The 27,182-nt window shown below is 39.1% G+C and overlaps 1 protein-coding gene across 1 annotated transcript in view; it reads right to left on the reverse strand.

Moving 5' to 3' along the window:
• Positions 1-6,988: 6,988 nt before the first annotated feature.
• Positions 6,989-27,182, reverse strand: part of WDHD1 (WD repeat and HMG-box DNA binding protein 1) — a 29,075-nt gene continuing 8,881 nt past the window's right edge. The window contains 21 exon segments of the mRNA XM_009698531.1: positions 6,989-7,189; positions 7,771-7,906; positions 9,085-9,218; positions 9,601-9,759; positions 9,915-9,958; positions 10,850-10,906; positions 11,908-11,997; positions 12,000-12,034; positions 13,809-14,026; positions 14,381-14,512; positions 15,932-16,046; positions 17,940-18,096; positions 18,767-18,904; positions 19,376-19,617; positions 20,788-20,972; positions 21,576-21,766; positions 21,954-22,149; positions 22,309-22,444; positions 23,931-24,037; positions 24,922-25,014; positions 26,684-26,779. Of these exon segments, the coding sequence (XP_009696833.1) occupies positions 6,989-7,189; positions 7,771-7,906; positions 9,085-9,218; positions 9,601-9,759; positions 9,915-9,958; positions 10,850-10,906; positions 11,908-11,997; positions 12,000-12,034; positions 13,809-14,026; positions 14,381-14,512; positions 15,932-16,046; positions 17,940-18,096; positions 18,767-18,904; positions 19,376-19,617; positions 20,788-20,972; positions 21,576-21,766; positions 21,954-22,149; positions 22,309-22,444; positions 23,931-24,037; positions 24,922-25,014; positions 26,684-26,779 (2,862 nt within the window).

The following is a 27,182-nucleotide window of genomic DNA, read 5'->3' on the forward strand; positions in this document are numbered from 1 at the left end:
TAGGTGACCCTGCTTTGGCAGGGGGTTGGACTGGGTGATCTCCAGAGGGCCCTTCCGACCCTGAGGATTCTATGATTCTGTATGATTCTTAAAAAGCAACAAAACGGGGAGTACAAAAAACCCTGAGGCCATAACTTTATTTGCAAATCTGGAATAAGGCCTAGAGCAGGTGAAAGCCCAGTGCACCCACTGGAAGGTACCTGAGGGGGTCCCTATGAGAGCCAAGGGATGCTCCTGGGTACCAAGGTGGAGGCACATGGGTGCATGGTCCATGGTAAAGCCCATCAGAGGCCTCCCTTGTCTTTGAAAGTAGGGAAAACACAAAATAGGGACAGGATGGAGTAGGTTTGTATTCAGGTTCCAGCTCCTTAACCCATTTTAGGATCACACGCATCATTCCCTGCATGCCCAAGATGCTCCTCAGGGTTTGAAGAGCGGGCTTTTGAAAGAAACCTTTCCATGCCAAGCTGGCTAAGGATGAGGAGACCCTGGGCAGTCTTCACTGGGTCAGATGAAGCCATCTAAAAGGTCTTTCAAAGGCAATTTCTGTGCCGACAGCTGCTAAAAGGCTGAGATAAATCACACACACAAGACACCTATTTTTCCTCCGTTGATTATAAAGCGGGAGCGTTTAGGACTGGGCTCAGAGCTTAAAGATAGAGATGATGAATTCCACCTTCTCAAACCATCTGCGCCGACCCAGCGTATCATTAACAGCTCAAACAGGAAAAGAGCAATGCAGATCGATCCTGCTATTAACATCAAGCCAGAACATGACCTGAACGTGATCCTCAAATAATAGCTGAGCCCACAGCAGCGATGGATGCAACGGTGCAGCCTACTGCCATCATTCCCAGGCCCTGGAAATACAGCTTGAGATTTATCAGCCCCTGGAATCACAGTGCATCAGTTTAAAGAGTGAATCACGAGCAATTTAATTCTATTACCCAGAATAACAAGCAAAATTGATTACAGGCTCCTAAAATACTAATCTCTTACAGAGGGATTTGTTGCTCTGTAAGGACAGAGGATGCCCAAGGTCTGAGGGGTCTTCTGCAGATACAATCTGCATTTTAACTTCCGTGGTGAGGTCTCACATTTTAAAGCTGAAACTGGAAGCGAAGGCAGCAATTTTGCCCTGCCCCAGCTTTCCTTTCATGCCTTCACAGAGCAAGGACGCAGGATTTCACGCCAACGGACTCCTTCCAGCTTTGCTCCCCAAAATTTGGAAAACTTCAGAGGAATGACACAGATAGGCTGGAGGAGGTAAATTCATACTGATGCTTTTAAGAATGTGAAAACAGATGTATAACACAAATCTCCAGGCTCTCGTGGACCTGTACCCCGTTTCTGATGGGAGCTATCTGACATCGGCCAGGGCCATCTCTAGATCCTTCCAGCCCATTCCTAAACCAAGGGCAGCTTTTGATTCACACGCCGGGCAGATGGGAACAGCAGCTGTGTCCCTGCATCGCTCCCCTCGGTTGCTTCTCACCGTTATTACCCCAAGATCAATAATGCGATTTGGAGGCTGGACCGTTCCCCAGCAACACAAGGCTTGACATAATTCCTGCAAATTTTCTCTGCCATTCGTGTCCAATTGAGTCCAGCATCAAGTGGCTCTTTTCGCAGCCCAGGTAGGTATTCGTGTTTTGCCTGCCTTTAAGTAAATGAATTACTATTAAATTTGTACAGCAGCATTCAGCTGAGCACATTTGGCACGTCAATCGGGAGAGAGAAGAAGCCAGGTCTGCTGTTCTCCATCGAAGAGCCCTACTGCGTGAGATGCCCGATCTTGTCATAGGCACTTCTCATCGCCGTTGTCTTCTCCTTGGACTAGCCAGCCAGGACCATCAAGCTGAGTCACTCTGTGACCAACAACGTTACGTTCTGTGGCAAGAAGTTGAGGTGCGTTTCATAGCCAGAAGGTGTTTGAGAGGGGAAAAACTTACCCAAACGTAGGCTCTCCCTTGCCCAGCTCCAGCCCAAGCATCCAAGCTGCTGGAGTTTTCTTGACTTTCCCACCCCAAAACCCTTCCTCGTTGGTATCAACTTTCTTTTACTGCCTACGAGGTAGGAAACTCTCCCAGCCGGAGTCACCAAGCTGCCCCAACAGCACGCACCATCAGAGCTGGTGACAACCGCAGGGGCTGGGGACAGAGCGCTATGTCCGAGAAGGTGACTTCCACCGGGTTTGTAAAGCAAATCTTCATTTCAGTCTGATGGCATTGCTCACTCCTGCAGCCAGAAAAGGAGGAGTTATAACCAATAGTTATTAATTTTTTAATCAGGGAATGCAATTCCAAACAAGCCATGGGAATTTCGCTTTAGGTGGATGCAAATCCTCAGTGAGGGATACAGCTGAAGCCCTGGAGAACTAACAGCTCCCTAACCAACATCAGTGGATGGACCAGGTTTGCGGTGGAAACTGGAGACACAGGACATGCCCAGAAGCCAAGAGGAGACATCTTTCTTCCCTGATGGAGACAAGTGTCTTAATTAGAGTTGCGTTGCCACAAAATATTTGCTATCGCACCCCAGTATCAAATACTCGCGATAAAGTTGTCAGATGTTGTGACCTTCTAATCTGACCCCTACCTACACCGAAAACAACAACAACAAAGTTAAAACTCCAGCTGTGAAAGGCACCAATCAGCTTTACACTATTTACTTGAAAACAGCTACTGCTCTGTGCTGCGTACCACGCGTATCGGCATCCTCGCCAGAGGCTGCTTCTCGCTGGGATTTAGAGTACAGCCAAAGAAAACTCTCCAAATCCAACATAACACAAGTCGACAAGAATTTATGATAGGCAAAGGGCAGAGAGATTTTGTCAGGATTTGGCATTACATGCCATTAAAATAAAATAAAATAAAATAAAAAGAGTAGGGTATGCAAAATATGAGTTCGGTGATGTTGCTGGAGCCCAGCTGCAGCATCACCTGCTCATCGGCTGCCAGCCCATGGATCTGAGTCCAGCAGTAAGAAAGCAGAAAGCAGTTCAGGTAAAACCTAAAATGCCACGGGAAGAGTGCTTTCCTCCCCCGATGTACCCATCATCCTCCTCCTCAGCTCATACCTGATACAGCAACACGATACTCCTAAGGCGAACGAGGCTTTTTGCATTGGTTTTATTGGGTGGGCTGTGTCGCGGCATTGTTTTTTTTTGGTAGCAAAATTATATTATGGAGCATGTGCTGGGAAAGCCAAAGAAAATATTTTTTAGGAGGTGAGCAGATGTTTTGTTTATTTGTAGTACAAATGTTCTTTCTCTGAATAAACGCTGAGCTTCCTGCAGGTCCAGCTCTCTGTCTGAAGTCCGAGGTTAGCAACACTCCAGCACACCTAGTAGGTAATTTATAGGTCTTTCTGTAAGATAAAGGGCTTGAAACACTCTGTCTGGGTGTTTGCTATTTTGGATTATATTCCCCCCCTGAATATATGTTGGGGGGAATATTTTGTTGGGCTTTAGTAGCTGCATCTTTCCAGCACAGAGCAGCTCTTAGATAGGGAGCAACAGCAGCAAGAGAGAAACTCAACAAAATGCCGCACACACAAATATTCAGCAATATTCTCTTTTGCAGACTCCATCACCTGCTATCTGTTGTCATACACTACTTTTTTAACTTCCTTCTTCAGAAAAAAGTGCATGAGAAAGGGATTTATTTATTTTTTTTTAAGGTCAAATAACACAATGAAACAGAAGAGGACAAGACTCGGATGCTGAGAGTGAGGAAGAAGATGCTTTGTATTCCTGGTTTTTGAAGAGGAATGGCAATAATTAGGTTGGGGAAATCGGGGTTGGGTTTAGATGCAGCAAAGCTTATTGGCACCGTAACGCAGAGAGCAGTGTCCCAGCAATAGCTGGAACCTTTCAAATCTCTCCCAAAGATCAGATATTTCTGCAGTGCAGTCCTCCCTCTCTGGTAGGAGCAACTAACATCAGGCAGGTTCCTTGACACAGCTTCCAGGTTGGCTTTTCTAAAATACCTGGATTTCCAGCAGAAAGATGGCAAATTCAGGACAAACAAGTATTTCTGAAGACTTCAGTGAAATTGTATTAAATTCTTTAGGGAGTATCTTCTGAAAAAAAAAACAAAAACCCAACCAACCAACCGACCAACAAAAAAAACCCAAAAAACAGCTAATAGAGATTTAACTATTTTCACTTGAAAATCCGTTCCACATTTTCTGTTCATTTTTGGTTTAGCATTTCATTTCCACCCGAATTGAAAGTTATACTTCGTGCTGTCTTGCCAGTGCTTTTGCCGGATGAGTGTGCCCTGTTCCCGGCTGGTTCAGCACAGCTCCCTGGAAGGCTCCAGGTGATAGAGGGAGTATTTGTAGCTCTGCCCAGAGCTGTGTAATAGAGCAAATTCCATCTCTGATGAAAGAAACATAACAGCAGCCTAGTGGGAGATGATCCTCCCAGCGTAAAAGCAGCCGGGTACTTGCGTCCATGATCTCGATAGCCTCTGTTGGCTGTTTATTTTACTGCTGTGGACAGCAGCAACTGTCATAATTAAAAATCACTGCTGCCATCACCATCGCAGTCACACAAATTTGAAAAGCAAAATTTCAAATCTGACGTTGGAGAAAGTTTTGCTGCCTCTAGTGAGCTGTGGGAGTAGCAGTGAGATCCAGACTAACTCCAAGGCAGTGGACATTGGGCCTGATGAAACCCACAAACATTATACAGTAAAAATTAAGACAGGAGAAAAGCAAACGGGAACCGGGGATGTGCAGGATGGTGCCTGATGTCCCCAGCGATTTCCATTAAACCATCCACTAAATTCAGAAGCTTCCCTTTAAACAGACCTTCGGCATGTTTGTTCAGCAGAGCTACATGACTGCAAATGTCCAGCTCTCAGAAGACTCTCATGGAAATTTACTTTGATTATTTCCTCCCTCCTACAGGAGCCAAAAGGACTTTGGATGCTTTGTGGGACCAGCTGTTTGCAGCAGTGGATACATACCCACCTCTGTGGTACAACAAGAACCATAGTGGATTTGCACCTGTAGTTTGAAGCAAAGCACAGCCTGCACAGCACGGACGGCAGACAGACACGGCCCCAACAGCCAGAAGCCCAACGGGCTTCAATGTCCTGAGCCCAAGGTATAAATACCTTGCTCAAATAATTTTATGCGGCCTTTATATAGGAGCCTTGAGGAGTGACTCAAAAAGCTTGCTTACTTACTGCAGAGGGTGACTTCACTTCTCATATTTGGCCGGCAGACAGGGCACCTGACAGGCAGCTCGGCTTGCATGTGGATTACACGTACACAGATGAAAGGAAAGGCCATCCATTCACATCCAGCCCATCTCCCAGCACCACGGTCAAGATGCTCACGTAATCATTGGAACAACCTAGTCTAGCAGAAAGAAAACATTATGCACTTCACCAAGCCCATAGTGACTTTTCTATCAGGATATTTGTCTTGGCAATGCAATTCCATTTTTCTCTAATACACCCAAATGTGGAAATATGCTTTACTGCCTAAAAAAAAAAATTCTAGTCTCCAACACAGTCATTTCCTTCCAAAGAATGTAGGGGGAAAAAAAAAATAATAAAAAAAAAAAATCACTATAATATGACACTACTCTTCTGAACTTCCTGCATTATGTCAATACAGAAAATTAATTACTACTTACTTTATTACTTGCTGTGTACTATCAGCATTAAACAAATAAAATGTGTAACAATATATAACAACTGTGGATTAAAAAAGCATTTAGATTGACAGTTCTTCAGGTCTTTCTCTATTTGTATTTACCATTCCTGGTTGACATCACGATCCCCATTCTCTACGTACAGTGAAAACAGCAACTGTTCTCTCCAAAGCGACCAATAACAATTGCTAAAAAAAGTCTTGCAAAAGATACCTTATATTAAGGTTTAGTGGCTTTTTACAGAAATCTCACCAAATCTTCAATCTACAGATTTCAATCAGTGTTAAAAATGTGTTTTAAATGGAGTCATTTGCCTTTTCAGTAATAATATGAACAGGAATGAAAAAAGAAAATGCTGAAAGGATGTGCAAACTCAGAAAAAAAATAATTGAGAATTCTTCCATCTCAGTCGTTATGCTAAAGAGTTAAATTGGTTTACTTTATCTTAAAAGAAGTTTCAAAATTTGAGTTTGCTTCAACTACATTAGACATACTGCCTTTTCTCCAGAGAAGGGTAAATACGACTGCCTTATGACTTGTAGGTAGAAGTCTGTTTACTTTAATTACAAAAATTGCAAAGGAGACCACCACCTTAAACAAATCTTCACATTTTATTTTAAAAACAAACATTACATACAACAATACACACAGTTTCAAGTTCTGAGCACTTTCTGGACCCTGCTGAGGCACAGATTGGGAAAGTAAATGTGCACAGTCTGGAGTGGCTCATTTTTGCACACCCGACCTTCCTAATTCAGCTTCTGCCCTGGTTTTCTTTCCCTGCCCATATCAGGCTGCTCTCTGCCACCGTCACAGCCACAGATGTTGAAAAGGCAGCTGAACACCAGCAACGTGTTGCACTATCTTCTCCTCACTTCTATTTCCTTGGCTGTCTTTCTCTTAGAAGCATTTGCAGCAGGCAGAAGGAAGGGTATAGAAGCCATTACTTCACCTCTCTAAAACCATAGGACAGCTTTTGGACATAGTTTATCCTCCTCAGAATGATTAAGCTGTATTTAGCATCAAATATTGCAAGTATCGAGGCACAGAGCTACACAACGCTGTGTGGAATTGTGCTTCTAGGCAGCAGGTCCATTAGTACTAGTTTTGCTATCAAGCTTTATACTAGTAACTTGCAAAAGATCAGGAGGGTGGATTCAACATTTCCCACAAGAACTGAAAATAAAATACTTTCTAAAAGATTTTTTGGAGCAAGGCACTCTTTTTGCTAGCGCTCTTTGAGTACGGCAGCAGATTTCTCAATACAGAGCTACCTAATGTTCTCAGAAAACAGACGCTGACAAGGCACCACATTATTTAGCTTTGCTTAAATGCAAAAGCTGACAATCTGACATTTGTAGGTTGATCTAAAGGCTTCGGTTTTTTGGGTAAATTTGAGTCCTCCGATTTTTGCTCCTGGTTCTTTTTCACTTCATCTTCATCGGCTGTGGAACGCTTTCTCTTTTTATCTTCTGCTGAATCATTAACTGTTCCGCCTTTTGCTCTCTCAGTCCACACCTTTGAAGAAAGTACATCATTAAACAGAAAACTACAAATTAGGCCACAAACCTCACCACTTATTTTATACACCTTATTTCTCTGATTCTAAGGAGGCACTGAAACAATTCCTGTTAAGAACTAACAAGGGTCAAGTTAGGAACAATTTCCTCACTTTCCTTTTTTTGAACAACATTCTCCTTCAAAACTGTACTTTATTTGAGCCTGTATATGAAACTGAAGCTCTTAGTTGTCTTTCTGGACATATAAGAAACCCAAAAGGCCTTAGAACAAATTTAAGTCCCAATGAATTAAGCCTGGTTATGTCACCTTTAACTCCTTCCCTTCTCTTTTGTTATTTCTTCATTGATTACATTTCTCTCTCATGCCCCACTTTGAAAAGCTGCTTTCTGCTATTATTTATTATTCAGACAGTTTATATTTTCATAAAGTATATGTCATGGCCCAATTCAAAACTGAAGTGCATGAAGATGGAGAACAGTGGAATTTAAAGAAAAAAATTCCTAACCAAAAACAACCAAGAGACCCAGTGGGGGAAAAAATTCTCAAAAAACCCCCAGATTTAGAGAATGTTTTCTTACTGTTCTTTCTTCTGATGACAGCATTCTAAATCGACTCATGCCTTCTTTTATTACTTCTGCTTCATTCAGATCGGGATTATCTGTCAAAATGTTTGCTCTGTTCTCCTCTAGCCACATCTGGAATCCTGTCTTTGGTCTAAAACAAACACAGAAAAATTGTCCATTTAAGAAGGTTATAGGAAAACATATCCCCCAAAACAGTATTTCTAAACAAGACCTAGCTGGATTTTTTTGCTCTTGAAAGAAAGGACATACAGAGCAGCAGTCTGCTTTCTCCTATTGCAGTATGCTTAAAAGTCTTGCCTTGTCAGCATGTTCAAGTCAAGCATTTTTATTAAAATTGTGATATATATGGAGATTAACATTTCAGTTTTAGAATGACAAAGCATAATGGTTCTCTTCCTTTCTGACAGGGTCCCATCAACCTAAAAATGGAGTATGTATATTAGCATCTTTCAGCTAATCCTTTTCACAATTCTCCTTGCCACTTGTTTTAGAACATTATCTGTAAAGGTTAATGAAAAGAATGCTAGTCCAAATGAATAATAGTTACCTTCATCTTCCTCAGTTAAATGAAGCCTAAATGAAACATGATTATAATAATGCAAGTTTCATGAGAACTGGGACTATTCGAAAATACATCTGCTCCAGAGGAACAAGACAGATTAGAGTCTTAGCTCTGAAAAGACGTGCTCCTTAGGTGATAGAAGTTTGTTTGTTCTACATTTTAAAAAACACACTAAAATAAGGCTTTTACACTTTCGCATAAAACCTTTAGCTTTCAGGCCTCCTGTGAGATTTGCTAGAGATGTTTAACTATTTCCTGTACTTGGAACAGGCACAGCAAGATGGTTTAATGACATTTGAATGATAAATTATCAGACGCCTAAGTAGTATCAAGGCAAAAATTGTTACTTAGAGCCCTAAAATTACATTTTGCATTGTTCATTTATTGTTCATTCACACATGTATTTGTCTTAGGCCAATGCAAAACTTCTAATTTGAATAACACTGCCATGCACACTGGGAAAGATTTCATGAACAGAATGCTTTTCTCTGTTCTTTCCGTGTGACTGTAATGTGGCAATTTGGAAATCCAACCAATGTGTTTTATGCAGGTTGGTTTGATAATACGTGTAGTATAAGTAGTGGTTTACTAGATTTCTGAAGCGAGTTCACAAATGTGCCACTTTAATCTTGATGTTACACTACTTCAGCCAGTCCAACATCTTCAGGAAAAAAAAAAAAATAGGTTTTGGACTTGCTATTCTCTCTAAATTGGAATATGGCATTGAGGTGCAAGTGTCCACTCACCTTCTGTTTTCTGTGTTCTCCTGTGCAGTGACTTTGACTTCATGGGACTCATTTCCTGTTTTTACTTCTCTTTCTTCCACTGTTTTTTCACTAGAGTTAGGTGTACGAGCCTGGAAGAAGGAGGCTGCTAAAGCCTATAGAAATTGAGGGGTTAAAAACCAACCAAACAACGAAAAAAGCAGCAACACCTCAGTCTCAGACAACACGTACCACATAGCCTAACCAAAACCAAGCCTTTCCTAAAGAGATAATAATCACTTGCATTAATATAGCATCTAATCCATCCAGTTTCAGTACAGCAGATGTTAACACTATTTAAAATAAAAGCACAAGATTCAGTGCAGAATGTAACTTCTAGAACTGAAAATTTTTTTTTGCTGTTTTGTGTGCTTTTAGATTTTCTGCAGTATGCTTAAATGAACTTTGCCACCTAAGATGCTTTACTCAATCAACAGGGTTTCATACTTGATAAAAGCAGGTAAAATTCAATTCACTTTGAAAGACTAGAAACGTTACCTGCTTGGACTTGGGTTTGGGAATCAGAGGCTTTATAACTGGAGAGTTCTGCTTGTTTACACCTCGACTGCTAGACAAAGAAGTTTTCTTCGAGAATTTGCTCATAGTGTCTAGAACATTTGTTGAGGGGACCACTGGGTCCTTTTTGTTAGATGACACCTAGCAAAACAAATAAATAGACATTTTATTTATTTTCTGTCATACTCGCTTCCTCTGTCCTTCCAAGATAGCTGTCATAGTTACACTGTAAACTTCAGATATAATCTGTTGTGATTTTCAGAATACCGCAATCAAACCAGCTGCAAAATTCTTACCTTAAAGGGATTCACTCGTCCTTGGCTGCTTGATGCAATTACAACTATTTAATAGGAAAGAAAAAAGAATGTAAAAATGTGTGCATGTGTGTACACACATACATTTACAAAAATCTATGAAGCTATGTGCACATTTTAGATGAGCAGATGAAACAACATCAGCCTCATTTCCAAAGAACAAGGCTAACACTCATTGTGTGTTTCAGCCTCTATTCATTGACAATTGAAGAGGAGAAGTAAATCAAAGGCATCAACTATTCCACACCAAATAAAAGAAGTTCCCACTAGGCTTGAAAGTTGTCAGATAAAGAGAAAGACACATTAATAACCCCATGAAGGTTGTACTATACATGCTCAGCTATTTTTAGTCATCAGAAATGCCATACAGGACCAACAGCTTAAAATACAAATCCACAGGAAGATCCAGTACTTCCTCCACTCCCAATCCGTTTCCACTCCTATTATTCTTGCTAGAGGTTGGCAGGAGGGAAGAAGCAAGAAGCAGCAAGAGGTCGCATTCTGCCCGTGTCTGCTCAGACTCACAGTTCTACAGCAGGGTTACTAACACTGCCTTGTAAGTGCAACCGATAAATGATTTGTTTTAATAATCACAAGCACAATTGATCATTGTTCCCATTTTTCCCCTGTCCCAAATAATGCCTTCATAACATTGCCTTAGCTGTGTCAAATCCTAAATCTCTTATCTGCCTGGCTATCATAATGGTGTTACGAAATATCATTAGGTAATGAAGACATCAACAGGAATAGGGAGCCTCTTAAAAATGCGGGAACAACCATCAGTGCAAGTTACCCACTTGACAACACTGTTAAGCACTAGATTTTTGTACTAATGGGAGAACGGAGGATAAAAACAGGAGCAGGTATCGTGAAGCGTGAAAAAGTTCTCATCCTGGAATAAATGGAGATTTACTCACCAGACTTGGGAGTAGCCACCTCTGCTGAAGTGACACCTTTAGAGAAAGGATTTGGCCCTTCAGAAACAAAGAGGTACACATTTAAGTGCAATAAAATGTAATAGGATAACTTCTTTAAAAACAAAATCCCAAACAGACAAGTTAGTTACAGAAAACCAATCTATATTTATTTTAAAGCATGACTTTTCATTTTCAAGTTGTACGTACATTTTTACAAAACCATCTGTTATCTCTACCTAGATTTAACTTAGAGTTGTATACTTATTCCTTAAACCTTAAATTTACTCCTTCAAGCCTACCCAGCAAACTACTTGTCTATCAGTTCAACTTCTGCGAGATTTGAGCTGAAACAAAAGTAACCATTTCAGAAGGTGATCCGGTCCATTAGAAATAGTATCAGACAAAAGAAAGACTCCCCAAGGATCCCTCAAATAGTTACTGAGTACAATGCTTAAGCAAGCTGCGACACAGCAGATGACATACACTAAACTTGTTTCTCTGCAGCAACTGCAGGCACAGGTGGGAATACACATCCCCTCGCTCAGGCAGGCACTACTGCTCATCTCCCACAGGGAATTCCAGGTAACAGGAAGCTGAGGCAGGAGGTACTGCATGTCACCTCATTATTCCTGTGCATTTTTTTCACACATCAACACCCAAATAAGACAGATCAGAAACTACCAGATCTGTTCTAACTAGGCAGTAGAAAACCTAGTCCTTGCTACAGCTGCAGAGTTTCAAAACTCACTGGAACAAATGAGATGATTTTCTATTTACACAAATGGTTTCTAAATCAAATCTCCTGTACCTCACTTGTGGTGCCCCATGACTGGGGGTGTGCCTGTCTTTCCTAAATTTTAGGTCAAAAGAACAAAAAAAACCCCAAACATGCCACAACAAAAACCAGAGACAGAAAACCCCATTGTTTCCATAGTCCTACAGACTGCTGAGTTATCCAAACAACAAATTATCTAGGAATTTTCCAGAATTCCTTATTAAGTCTGTGCAAGATACATCTAGATAGCTTCCAGCCAATTCAGAGAATATATTTTTCTTACTCTGTTTATGCACTTCTGGCGTTTCCTCTACTTCCTCACAGACATCAGTTTCCTCAGCATCTTCCATTTCTTCGTCCTGAAAAAAATGACCGGCAGTCGACTCCACTCCGTGGCAGAGTTGCTGTAACTAGATGAAAGGAATTCATCAGAAAGGAAGCGGTCACCACATTCAGAAGGAAAACTAGAACAATGGAAAGCTAACTTACTTACCTAATTTAGGAAATAAGAACAATAACATTTGCCATTTATTTGCATTATATCTCTGATTAAACTGTGAGGATTACTAAAAATAAAATAAAAGATTCATTAACCACTTCAGTTCACTCTGAAACACCAAGTGCAGATGCCTGAAGTGGTACTTGTGTAGTTTTAAGAAAGACCACACACAGCTATGAAATCGCCCAAAATTCACACTCCGTTAAAAGCACATGCACTGGCATTCAAACAGCTCCGTGCACAGCACCAACCGCCCAAACAGAAACAGCAACCTTTTGTTACCTTCTTCAGAGTGCATGACAACATCGCCATTATTGCCAGAACACTTTGCTGCAGATATAAATGCAAACATAAAACTTCTTCCATAATCTCCATTTAAGCATGGATACCTCCAATATCACAAGCAACACCAGATTACTTTTCTGCATACATGAATAAATAGACAGGTGGTAACACGGGTGCATATTTTCAGTCTGAAGCTTAGGCAGCAAGTTTTAATCTGAGTATTCTCTAAATTCCCAGTATTGCAGTACATACATTTCTTGCATTTCCTTCCTAATATTTGCTGATTACTAAAGCCTGTATATACATAAATAAAAGGTTCATTTCTTTCAAGCAGAATGTCAGTGATTAATCTGGCATGAAGAACAGTATAGCGTTTGTGATGAATTTTAACCCTCGGAGTGGCTGAAGTTACACACGTGGGATTACAGTTCCCACGCGTGATCCAGAAGAACAAGGCAGAGCATTTAGAAAGGAGTTTTAAATGTGCAGTTTCACACAGAAGAGTAAGGGAAATGCTACAGATAAGTTCAGGGACTTATTGCTTCCTCTCGCTTAAATAAGTTCCAAAATTCATACATAAAATTGCTATAGGAAGACATTGCTTCTGACAAAATGTCACGACATTTTTTCTGCACTATCAGACTGGTGGTTAGCAACTACTTTCCTTATAGCTGTACCATCCACGGGCCAAGGAAGAACACAGTTCTTCTGTATTGTCTATATTTAAAAAAACAAAACAAAACCAAACCAAACCAAACCCAAAAAAACACACACACATCTTTTGCCTCATCATGCTTTACAAAGCAGATGAAGGCAGGAGAGGAAAGGCAGATAGCACAGATACAGCAGGGAAAAAAATGCAAAGCAAACCTGTCGTATTTCCATAGCTTTGAAGAGCTGGGATTAATCAGGAGGGAAAAAGACTAAATAGGATACACAGAGGTGGGATACTGAAAGAGAGGAGGGCTGGAGAAAGATAGAAGGATTTTAAGATAGGTGTGGAATGAAGTGAGATAGGGAGACTGAGACAAAGAGGAAAAGGTTGGAGACAAATAACCAAACCAGCACAAGCTACTGGAAGGGAAAAAAAAAAAATTCTCATCAGAGCCACTTGGTATTGAATCTGCTTTGCCTCTGAAGCTGTTGTACCTAGATGGACACTAAGCTGGGAGTGGAGATATGTCACTTGGTGTTAGTATCGTGGTACTAATGAGTCCTCGCAAGATATCAACAGGAACGTACCATTTTATGTGTACAATTTATGAATAGAGCAGCACAAACTTTGGAACAGATACACTGCAAACTATGGTCCAGAATAGCAAAAGTGCATCAACTGGACCAAAATGTTAACAGATCAGCAAAAATCTTCCCAGGTTTTTAATCACAGAAATTTGTGTTACCCAGCGTTCAAATGTGTTCGGAAATCCTCTTCCTCCTCTTCATCTTCCAGTGCCGTTGCCAATTCACTTGCTTTCTCTACTGCCATTTCACTAAGACGCTGAGCTAAATTTAGTCTTCGAGAGCGAGAAGCATACTTGATAGCTAAATTCACAACGTTTTGTGTCATGAGGTCAGCAAGTTCCACACAACGAAATTCACGCTCCAGTTTACAAGAAAGCTGAAAGAAAAGAAGCCTTGAGTTACACGCTTCACAGTTACACAGCTCTCTCAAGACTCTAGGACCAGAATATTATGGTCTTGGTGGAGCGAATGCATAAAGACAAAGCACGAACAAAGAAAAAGCTCTCTCTTTTTTTTTTTTTTTTACCTTCTTCCTCCCACACTTAATACTGATAAGCAATAACCATTAACTGCAGTCCACCTCTTATCGTAGTCTGTGAACTAGCTGGATGGCCAGTCACCAGCCAGACTTTTAATAAGAGGAATCACATCAAAGTTTACATCAAACGCCATCTATTCAAAATAAAGTCTCAGGGATTCTTTCTATATTTTTTTATTTATTTGTACTTACAGCAAACAGCTTCATTAAAAGTTCTTGCTGTTCTTTCACTGACCGACTTTTAGCATTTTCGTCAAGTTCATAGCCATTTTTTGATAAGTAATCCACATGGTTGTGAAATACAACAGAACGCCAGTACTGTTCCTGAAAAAGGGAGAAAGATGCGTGCTGGAGGTCAGGGGGGAAAAAACAGCCCATAACACACTGTAAATTGTTAGGCATTATATTTTATCTACTTATTCTTAAATGTTCCTTTCATCTTAAAATGAGGGTAAGGGGTAAACAATTCTCTTTAAAAGCCGATGCTTATTGAGGAAAAAATAGACCACACTAACAACCATCTGTATACAAACTGATCCAAACAGTCATCATATATGTTAAATTCAATTTATATTACAGGCTTTCAACACGATGAGACCTCCATGTTCACCAGTATACTACCAGGGCAGACAATTCAAGAACAATTTGATTATTTGATCTTACAACTTCCATCCCACAGCAAATTGGAAGTATTCCAGAATAACTCAGTAACTGCAGGAGTAATCATCATCTGTGAGACAGGTAATCAGAAAACAAGACTCTTGTTCAGTGAAATACTAGTATGGCTACTAGACCAGGCTAGCTTTGTTACAAAATAATTATAAACTTACTCAAAACCAGTATGTTTTCACCAGACATAAAGGGAATAATCTGTTCCTTTACCTACACAGAAGTACATATTAACAGTTCCTGGCATTTTCCTTCTTTTATTTTTGGGAGTGGGGATTGAAGACATACTCTATCAGATAAACAAAAAGACTTGAAACAAATGAAGGAGAATTCATTAAAAATCACAAAGTGTTTATGATTGAATCTTTTTATCTACATTTCTATCAAAGACAATAAATTTCAAATAGCATCACACTGTCTCTAAGGTTGAGGTTAGAATTATATGTTCATTTCTATTTTGTGCAGTACAGCTGAACACCATAAGACTGAAATATTTAAGCCTATTAAAATGAAAAAAATAAATACAGATATTCTTCTTGAAGTTCTCCGCAAGTACATCTTGCTTCAGTGAGCTTCTACCTGAAGAAAATAAGTCGAGCCAGAAGGCCTATGTTTTCAGTGATTATATGAATTTGAGTCCTTAGTACGCCTTTCAAAAAAAGATCTTCCAGAAATCTTGTTATGCCTAAAATATTAAAAACCAGGCACCTTCAAGGGGAGTGTCTCAATTTGGATCCCAAAATCTGGTGCTTGCTAGAACATTAATCACTACCCACTAAGAAAAATAGAAGAGAGGGCTAGAAAGACTTCATTGGTCAGAAATAGATTATGTGTAAATATAACCTTGCATCAGTTCTAGCAGCTTTATCATGTATTCTTCTAGAAACAGTTGTGGCCCAAACCAAACCAGAAAAGTTATATAAAACACTGAACCCAAATAACCTCCTTAGCCACATGTCTTACTCAGAGTTTACCACCCTCTTTCATAGTAGAGATGATTAGTAGGAATCTTGTATAATCCCTGCTATGGAGACATCTGAGACTATCAGCTGTGGACTCAACACCATTCCATACCTCCATCTGTCCCTTTTCTGTTGTAACTTGACAGTAAGGAAGTTTAAAAGATAATATTGCTACAGCAGGTCGTGGCAGCGTAGGAGGGAATCGAGCGCCTTTACAAGGAATACACCTGTGCAAGGGAAACAAAAAAGACACATACAACCCTCAACACCCACAGTCACCAGTTGTTCTGCACCCAAATCATGTCTCCTAAGAAGCAAGACACTTTAAGGGGATTTGTTCTTTAAAAAGTAGTAATTAAATTACTGACTTAAATATAGCAATATATAAGATTGCATTACAAAGGCTTATTTTTACATCGCAACCAATAAAAGATTTTAAAAACAGCAAAGCACGTGCTGCTCTTCTTCACACTAGAAACTCCAGATGTGGCACATAACAGACACAGACCTCCCTCACACAATACACAATTTAACAGCTATTACAAAACAGAAATGCAATTTATTAAAATCAGAAACTACTGAACAACTGAAGGCCACTGGAACAAGAGCAGGCATGTCTACCATTTATTTTGATGTGGAGCTTTGGACTTCATGAGGGGAGTGCTGTGTTCACACACACATGGAGGGGGGGAAGGGGCAGAAAAAAAAAAAAGAGAGGTGAAACAGATAAGCACATACTAAAAGCGTAGGCTTATTGTTTCATTATATTTAAAATAGTACTTTCTGGTAACGATCACTTAAGCAAAACATTGATTGGAGAAGAGCTGTATTTCCAGCAGCACCAGTGTAGCATTGGTAAAAGTGTCTGGTTTTACAAGCTACTGTTTCAATACACCAGAAAAAAAAAAAAAAGAACAAAAAAAAGAACAGGAAGCATTAGTGTTCTGGCTATCTGTGTTAATTAAGGCATATGGTGTTTCTACAACCACCCTCCCCCCTTCTTATCTTTAATAAGCTGGTGGTTTTGAATAAAATGTTCTTCGCAACTCAGAGTAGCACTCTCTTTCTTGGAGTAGAAGGAAAAAACTCATGACGACAGACTCACAGTTGACCACCCCATAAATGTGATGCCCCCCGCACATTTTTGGTGAATTTTCTGGAGGCCAACATTACTTAATGATTTGGAGGAAGAAACAGACAGTGAATTGACATTTACCAGTGATATCAAATTATTTCCCTTATTACAAAAAAGCAGAGTATTACAAAGAATGTCACAAATTTAAATAAAATGCAGTCTCCCAGCAACCTCTACAATCATGCATGACTAGCAAAGTAAAAGAGTCTAAATTTCAGTAAAATAAGTGAGCTGATGGATTCTGCCATGGTAGGAAAAAGACACGGACCCCTGAATAAAGAGGACTACAAACAAAGCTTAGAAACTAAATGTCCAGGACATGTTACAATAAAGTGAAACAAACTTATTTAGACATCACAAGTACCCTATTTTAGAAAGTAATGGCTAACTCTCAACTAAATATTTGAGCAGTTTTACTTACAAAATTGTTGTTCATGGCCATAGTTTAAATATTAATACAATAACAGACAGCTCTGATTTATCTATGCCTGATGATGTAGATTAGTTACAGGATTAGATGCTTCTCAAAGGGACAAAAGGGGAAAACATAGAAAAAAACCCCAACCAACCAAAACAAACAAACAAAACAACCACCAAACCTCAATCCCAAAAACTATCAACAGCAGAAGCAGATTCCTAACAGCAACCATAACTTTTCAGTAGGTTTCTGTAGCAAAATGCAGTCTTATGAATGTGTCTGCATCAGAGATGTGCGATTTCATAATGAAGGGCACACGCCTGTTAGCCAAGGCAAAAAGCCAAAAATCAGTCAGTTACAAATTATAAAACTCTAATGAGTTTATTCAAAACCAATTTAGTAATGAAATATCCATGCAGAATTACATTACCTATGAACTAGATCATTTACTGTCCATATTTACTAGCCACCTGTTTTACTAAAAGTTGTTTCCAGTTTCTCTTAGTAAGAAGTGCTCTGTAATTTAAAACCAAGACAAACAAAGCACTTCCTTGGGAAGTATCTGACCTGAGCTGCTGGGGATTTTCATGGATGCCAACTACCCAATAATGATCAGATTTTCCTTTGCAATGCTCTCTCGTGTTACACACTGGAATCCAAGTATTCCCAAGTCCTCGGTTCAACATCCGCACAATTCCCTCAGAATCCACGTAACAAGGGGTACCTGTTTATTACAAATGAAAAGAATTATTCTGACAGGCAACTAATTACAATGCGAGTGAGTTTGAACTGGTGGATACTGCTGGGAAGCGATGGCTAATGGATCTCAAATACGACATCCTCTCACCCAAACAGTACAACCCAGCTGGGAAAAATTAGTTTCCCTAGGAAGACGCGCCACCTTCTGACAGTCAACACTACTGCTAGGCAACCGACAAATTCAAATTTAAAGCCCTTTATGAAGAAATCAAATTCATACTACTTAGGTAGAGTCCCAAAGAAAATTAGCTATTTTGTAATTACTTTTTCTGATTATCATGAAAACTCCTCCCAAGCTACCAACTTTTTTTGGGGGGAGGCTTTTGCCAAAATAGTTGAACGTGCCTGTTATGGTGTACTAAGGCAGTTTATTTCTTTTTGCTGAGAAGGGCAACCAATCGGGAAAACAAGTTCTGATAACGATCAACTGTATTTCATTCATAGTAGAAACACATAAAAGATTTCTAATGAATATATTGAAAGAATAGGAAAATGGAATTTTGTTTTGCATTGAAGAGATTGAAAAAAAAAGTGTCAAGTGTCTACTAAAAGGGCATTAGTTTGCCAAACTCTCTTCCAAAATTCCCCCAATAGTGTCAAGATTTCTCAACGTCACTCATGCAGGCATTTCATACCTTCTGCAGAGAATCCAACCCATATCAAATAGGATTTCTTTGTAAGAGAAAGAGGGTCTCCATGCAAAATTTGTTTTTTCTTTTTTCCTAGCTCCATCAGCTGTACTCCAAGGCACTGGTCCCCATCAAACCCAGTACCTATGAAGAAGTTGTTCAATGACTATGTTAGAAAACAAAAGAATTGTCTTGTCTCTTGGCAAATTTAAGTTTTGAATCAACAACTAATTCTAATGCAGCGTTATCCATGAATACCACTATCAGACAAGTGACTATTTGTCATTTTGGACATACAAAGCATGCATAACAACTGCTTCCCTAATTTCCCATAGTAGTTCATTCCGGCGTATCTGAAATCCAAGTTTAATCTATTAATGTCACTGTTATAAAGTTCTCCCCTTCCCCACAGGTTAATCTGGGCATGTAATATAAAATGTAAGCTTTGCTGTCAGAAGTCAAAGATCCATGGGTTGTGACAGTAAAAACATCATTGAGAAGAATAAAACACTTCTGGTGATTACATACAAATTAACCACTGTTTGAAACCAGTAACAGACAAGGATTGAAAACATAACCCCAGTTCAAAAAAACAGACAGAAGGGAGAAAACTACCTCTGTGATAAATAATCACCAACTGCTCTCCATGTCCTGCCATAGACACCACTGGACCTGGGAGACTGAAGATCTCTTTCTGAACTCCTCCAACTGTAAACACACGAACTAGCAAGGCACTAGTGGCACAAGCAGCCCAGCCTTGACCCAGACAGATAGCCTCAATGTCTTCATCCTTCGGCATGTCCACTGTCCACTCCTTGTTTGCATCCCATGAGCTAAAATGAATGCAGTGGAGCTTGCTAAAGCAGAGAGAAAGAACAATAGTCAAATAGATCAACGTGCAGAAATACACAATATCTGAAAATACGCCAATATATTACATTTTTATCAGATGTGGAATCTGTGATGGTCATAGAAAGGAACTACAAACTACAAGTGGCCATTTGCAAAGGTGTTACTTGTATTATTCAAGCATCGAAGAGCCAGCTTGACCTCCCGCACTGTAGATTTAGAGCCTCTAAAGCCTGAAGTGGAGACAGTTTAAAGGTCTGAGGGAAGATTTTCTTAGATGGAAACAGGTAAGTGTCCTGCTTAATTAACATTAATAAGAACTGAAGGTGCTTGGTACTCCTGAATATCAGCCCTCATTACAAGTCTGTCATATCATGCTGTCTTTCAAAGGGAGAAAAAAAATTAGGAACTTCAATTCTGTCATCTTAGTAATTGAAAACTGCTCAAGACCAATTCACAGACACTGTGGTTTTTGAGAGATTACTCACTTCCACTGAGAAAAAAAATTGACATTTTCAGAGTCAGACAACAAATACATACAAATAATACTTTTAAAGGTAAAGTTTTTCAACTTATCCTTAAAGGATAAGTTTTTCAAATTATCACAATGCTGTTTGTGTGAAAATAAGAAGAAAATTCTTTCTTCAAGATACTTCCAGAGAAATCAGCAATAAAATATTGTTGCTATTTATCTTGAATTCAAGAACAGAGTCTAGCTGGCCCAGCTGCTTAAATCTTTCTATGGTTTTCATAAACTTGTGTTCTTCACACTTACAATTCTTTGGATATCTCCAAACATGTCTCCTTAGCAACAGTGTGAAAAGAAATAGCATAGCCCTTACGATTTATCTTTGATCTGAGCAGACTGAAAAACTATTGTTCATGTTTACAATTTCCTTCGAGCTAGCAATGCATGAAGTTTCCAGTATATATATTTTTGAAAAAGAGATTAAAAAAAAATCCTCAGGAAACAAATTACATCTTTCAATATTCCTGAGGTCTTCAAGTGGGTGGATGTGAAAATCCTCCTCGAAAGTGGTCCCATAAATAAAAAGCACAATCAAAAGCCAAAAACCTCAAAAAAAAAGTGATAGAAGCTGAAATTAAAAGCCAAAATATTTGAAATAAGTTGAGCATAATTCCATACTACAGTTTTGCAGAGCAAGGTCATGACTTACCTTGCAAGTTCCTCTGCACTCTCACAGGCTAGTAAAATAGCTTCAGTAGAGAGGTCAGCCATCGTGTGATTCAGAGAGTTTGGCAGGTGTGTTGCATGATGTATGGAGGTATCGTGAAATTCTATATCTATAGCATTGTCTTGCTCATCATTGTAACAGCGAATGATACCAACAGAATTCCATACCTATTAAAAAGAACCACCACCCCCAAAAAAAACCAACAAATCACGTATACTGGCTTAAAACAGCCTGCTATAACTTTCATGTGAAACAACAGTAGGCAGAAGGAAGACTGAAGACTTGTGTAGTCAGGACTTGTAGTTTCTAAAACAGCTGAATTAGGCAGAAACTAGTTTCATTCCCACTGCTTAGCGATCTTTCTCCTTACAAAATTAAGTGTGAAGAACTTGCAGTTAGAAAGAAATAGTGGATGATTAACGTACAAGTCTTAACAGCACAAAAATATCCACAAGTTCTGGCTAAAAAAGAATTGTAAAAAAGTTTGCCAGAACTCAATAGCACAGGTACGAACTGTATAGCTTGCTTTTACCTTAAAGCCAAGTATTTATTTTCACACCAAAAGCAATCGAAATGTACACCATAACATTATGCAGTCTTTGCATTAACACAAAGCTATGTTTCACTATTTAGCTTCACACTGCCAAGTATTAAAAAAAAAAAAATCAAAAATCTTGGAAAAGATTAGATTAAGACACAGCAAGAACTGGACAACATTCAATATTAACAAAGCAACTAGGTCTACATAACCACACAGCAGCGAGATTTACCATGAAACGATGCATGAGATGTACAGGAGTGGAGCCAGACTGGAACGGCTTTTGCCTGGGGGTTGGCATTGGCCCATCATAGAAAGGTTGTTGTGTAGACGATGGTGGTAAAGCTGGAAAGCCACCGGTCTGATCCTCATCATCATCTTCCTTTTCAAGAAGATTGGAATTAGCTTTTATCATCCCAATATCTAGAAGTTTAAAAAAAAAAAAAATTAAAATCTTACTCATATTATTATGTCAGAATATAGGTAAGAAAAATTAAAACAGTCAAGATTTCTCTGGAAAAATAAGGCAGAATATATCTGAGTAGAAGATTCTAAGAGATCATCCCAATAACAGCACTAAAGAGCTCTGGAAAATTAGTTCATTCTGTACCTAGGGAGTTATCATCATCATCAATTATTGCCCGCCTCGGGTGGCCTGAAGTTGGCATAAGGTCATCATCGTCGTCATCATCTTCATTAGCTCCAGCCTTTGGGGAAGACTGTGGTTCAACCATATCTCCATTTAAATAGTCGTCATCTTCTCCATCAAAGAGATCATTGTAGTCCTTTGTCACTGTACTGGCAACCTAAAACCAGATTAACAATCATTATAAAACTTCTTTTGGCCATGGAATTCAAGAAATTAACACACAAGAAGGAACTTTCAACACACAAAACAGAACCTTCAATATAATTTGGTAACCTAAATAATTTTGTGAATTCAAGAAATAATTGGCACTGATCACCTTGTCATTTGGTTTCTTTCCATCACCAATATTTTCCAACAACCCCAGATTTCCTTCAATATCTGTATAAGCAATTTGCCTATATTTGGGATGCCAGGCCAGTCCACAAATTGAGTAATTTTTCTCATGCTTCATCCTAAAAAGAATATAAAAATAACAGATTTTTAGTAAGCTTCTCAGGGCAGAAATCTCCCCAAGAGTTATTGTAAAAAGTGGTAATATTTGCTAGTATTAGAAAGTGATTTTACCCAAAATAAATTAATAGGTCACCTTTAGAACAAACAGCTACCATAAAAAAACTCAAGCAGGTCTTCCTTTTCTATGGAGAAAATCATTTAAGCTTTAAAAATCAAACAGAATCATATTCTTTAAACAGCTTCCTGATACACATAGAAAAGACAAAGTAATGCCCCAGCAGTCATCCATTCCAGAACCATTCAGTTATTTCTCTTGTATCAAACTGATGAGTTAATCCTCTATCTTTTCCACCCTTTATTCTCACAAAATATCCTCTCATTAATTATTTACATAATCTGACTTCAATTCTTAACATAGGTGTTATAGTAACAATCATGTTTCTTACCCAAAATATTCAGACATAAATCATCCCTTCTCTACCTCACTAAATCATACTTTATTTCTCCTTTCCTTTTTTTTTTTTTTTTTCCTTCTTTCTTTGAAAGAGAGATGCTTTAACTAACCAAGATAAAGTGCAATTTGTCATTCTGTCCTTTTTTGCCTACAGGTGAGGATGGCTGACTGATGTATCTGTATTTCCCTTTCCCTTTAGAAAATACATCTTACTGCCAATGATCTTGGGGTTTGGGACGTGAGAAAAATTTGTTTCCATCAAAACTATCCTTTAATCAACTATTAGATTAAAAAAGTAATACAAGATATTTGCACACAGAAAACTAGACTATGGAATTTGAACAAAATCCACATTCATCTCCTTTCCCTATTCTATTTCTAAGAATGTAATGTTTCCAGATCCTTCTAGCTATGCAGAAAGGAAAACAGTGTATCACATGAATCGGAACATACTTGTGTGCATACCGGATATGGTAGGGGAAGGCAAAACAATACCACATTTCTACCTACCACCAAGAGTTGTAGTCTTGTGGAAGCTGCTTCCTTGCAGAACACAGAAACGATACAGCAAGGCCTTGAATCCCCTTCAGCGCACGAACTGCAGTATTAGTGCACCTCACTCAGGTTGCACAAGAGCAGAACCCTCCTCGTGCTCCCTTTGCTCAAGCCCACACTGACCGGTGGCCCTGCCTCCCAGCATCACCCAGATGTGACACAGTTCCCTTGACCTGTGTGCTTTGGCTCCCTCCCTCTCTGTGGATCTGCTCCCAGCCCCACCACCAGCCAGGAGACCATTGATGAGGCCAGGCAAACAGTATTCTTCACTCCGAGCCTTCGTATGCTGTCTCCTGGGGTGCTTGCTTTCAGTGGAACATTAGCGGAAAACTTACGGATTTGCCCTGTAAATCTTACTAAGGTTTTTCAAGAGGCAGAGTTCTACATTTGCACAAATAAATTTTACAGAAAAGATAACAAAATTCTATTTCATGTAAAAACATGTACTTAGGGATTTATAGAACAACACTGAATACCTCTCTATGCACTCCTGGGTTTCGACGTTCCATACCACTATACTCCCATCCACACTTCCAGCTGCCAGATACTGCCCACAAGGGGACCAGGACACTACATTCAAAGGCTAAGGAAAAAAAGAAGAAAAAAAAAAATTACCAATGCATGCACAGCATTCATATTCTGCAGCTTAAAACAGACAGATATTCTGGAATAAAAAAAAAAAATAATAATGATCTTTAGCAAATCATATCCACCCTCCTGTACTAGAGGTGGCTTTAGATAGTTTCCTGCAAGAATCATTCTTTAGAGATAGCACAATTTTTTTTTCCAAGAATATCCATCTTCTGTCATTAAATGCTGCCATGAGGTCAAACAAAACCCAATCCTAGACATGTAGACAGAAGCATAGTATATTCCGCAAACTCAGCACTAAACAGCTTTATTTAATTTGAACTTAATACAGTTTACAGTTACATAAATTAAAATCCAAGTCTGTGTATTCTGTTATCTTAATAACACTAGGAAAGTGGTCCTCCTTAACCCAAAGGCTTCCAAGTATATGATGAGGTCAAAAGAAAGAAGATGGGCACAGTTAGGGCTAGTATGTAGCTAAACTTCAGCTTCATAAAATACGAAGCGAACAACTGATAAGTCATTTCTGTACAGAAATAATACTCTTGACAGTTTCTCTAAAAAGCTATGTATTTAGAGCAATTTGTGAAAACAGATGTTCTTCAGCTGCAGTTAGTGACTCACCAGTAGACCTTAGAGATCGAGTGGTTTACTATAAATGAAAGAGGTGAATCAGAGCCACATAAAGACATGTTTGACTCTCACCTAGTACCTCTTGCCTTGTTTTCCAAAATAAAGTAACAGCATCAGAAATGAAATAGAAAATGTGAGCAATTGTTACCAAGGAGGGGGAAGATAGACTGTCCAGAAGTTAATTTGTAGCAGAATAACATTTAAAGTATGGAAGATTTAGCAAGCACCTGGTTATGTACCTACCTGTGTGATGAATGTATCTGATAGATCAAATTGACTATCCCAGGTTTCTCTTCTGTATAGTTTAACAACTTTATCTACAGGAATCGCCAGCAACTGTTCAAAGGAAACAAGAATCACACAATTTACAGCAAGTTATTTTTCAAACAGAACATTCAAATAGCATAGCTCCTTCATTCAGAAGTATCACAGTTGTGACTGCCTCAGTATTTAACGGTTCTCTAGCACCCTAGCAATGACAACTGAGAACGTAAAGAAAGCTGAAGTAACCTGAATTACGAGGTTCTTTAATGCTTTTCACATGCAACATAGCAAAGCATGCCTGATTTTAATCTTCATTTCTTTCTGGCAGAAAACTGAAGATAATGACAGCTGCACCATAAGGTGAGAAGTTCTTATTTATGAAACAGCTAACACACACGTATAAATAGTTTTCAATGCTCTGAGTGCAAGGCTTACGTTCTCCTTTTCCCTCTCTCCTCAAACCTCTTTTGATCAGGTTACAATTTCTCAATAAATCTTACTTGAATAGTTGTTTCCTGAAATAGCTCATTTCACCTTTCACAAAACTACGTAAATGTTACTGCCAGTTTATTTTTTTAGGATTTGGGTTTTTTAAAAAACTTCAACAATTTGTTTTGTTAGAGAAGCAAGACAAATACTTACATTTCAAACGTGTGTGTGTGTGTGTGTGAAGAATTAACCTAAAAATTAAAAGTATTCGCTTTTATGCAGTATGGATATTGAAACAATTTGTACTGCAGCTGACATTCTCCCTTCCACAGAAAAGTTACGCACAATGCTATCATAGCAGCCAGGTATTTTGAAGAGGGTAGACAGACACAAAGGCTAAGTCGCGGAAACAAGACTATTCAGGTAAGAACTGTGAGAAAGTACTGGAAAATACTCTTTAGATCCAGCATAGGGGGATGTCAATAAAGGATGAATAGTTTCTGCCACGCTATTATCACAGGCAAGAACAGAAGCCATAAAACAATTTTTCCAAATGGCCAACTTTCACTCATTTCCCTGTCCTTTACCTCAAGCACCGCAGGGGATGTCTCATTTTGTACAGGTTCACATTCATCTGCTCCTTCCTCCTCTCCCCTTTGCATTACCAGATGCTGCAGAGGTGTTCTAGGTTACATGCTATAGAGACATCTATATAGGTATACTAACTCCCCAACCCATTTTGATTAGTGATCCATACACAGTACTATTGCAGTAGTACATGCACAATGCACTATACTAACTCCCCAACCCGTTTTGATTAGCGATCCATACACGGTACTATTGCAGTAGTACATGCACAATGCACTAGACCTGTAGTAGGTACCAGCACCACCCTCAGTCACAACAGAATCAACTTCATTCTTCAGGTGAAGAGACACGGAACAACTTACTAATGAAATATTTACAGAGCAGGATTACTGATAGGGCAGAATTTACTCAGAGAAAGACTGAACTCCTTTGATGCTCTGTTGTGAGCAATTTGATTGTTTCCCTCGTGTACAATGTTCCTTCCCGTTCAGCGCAACATGACTGTTTAACGCTGTTTCCGGCTGACAGCTGGACTACTGCCAAACACAGTCTGGAGCTTAAACAAGTAACCATTTCCAGGTTGTTATTTTTCCTAAAAGTGAACTTCACCCCAAATATTTTCCTTAGCCCCAGGAGCTGCAATTTGGACTTCCCCAGATTGAATTCTGCTGTTGGATTCCCAAAGAGAAAAGGATTAAGATGTGGCTAAAACAACGTCACTTACCTTTCCGCTGCCAGGTTGCCAGCCAAGCCTGCATATTGATTTAGCATTTATCACATCATTACATTTCTGCAGCAGCGGCCAGCTTGTCGTGCATGTCTGAAAACAAAATATTAAAAAAAAAAAAAAGATGAGTTTTCTAGCTCTGTTAAAATCTACTGTATAGTACAAATTCCTAAATGAAAAGTGTGGAAAAAAAACCTAAAAGGAAATAAGATATACCAGTTTTTGAACTGAAATAATGCCTTTCATTCAAATACAATGGTACATATTGCCTTAAAAAAAAACAACCCTGAAAAAATACCTTGCCAATAGAGAGCTGAAACTATTTTAATGACAATACAACCACTTGAAACAGAAATAAGATCACAGAACAAGTGTTTTTAACCAAGTACAGAACGAATGAACTCACATATTTTTAGGTTATAAAGAAATCCAGTCAAAATGCATTTGTCAAACCCAGATTAACTGCAGCAAGGTGACACGCATCAGCCTGAATCTC

Source organism: Cariama cristata, unplaced genomic scaffold, assembly GCF_000690535.1.
Source record: "Cariama cristata isolate BGI_N322 unplaced genomic scaffold, ASM69053v1 scaffold6574, whole genome shotgun sequence".
Taxonomy (NCBI): domain Eukaryota; kingdom Metazoa; phylum Chordata; class Aves; order Cariamiformes; family Cariamidae; genus Cariama; species Cariama cristata.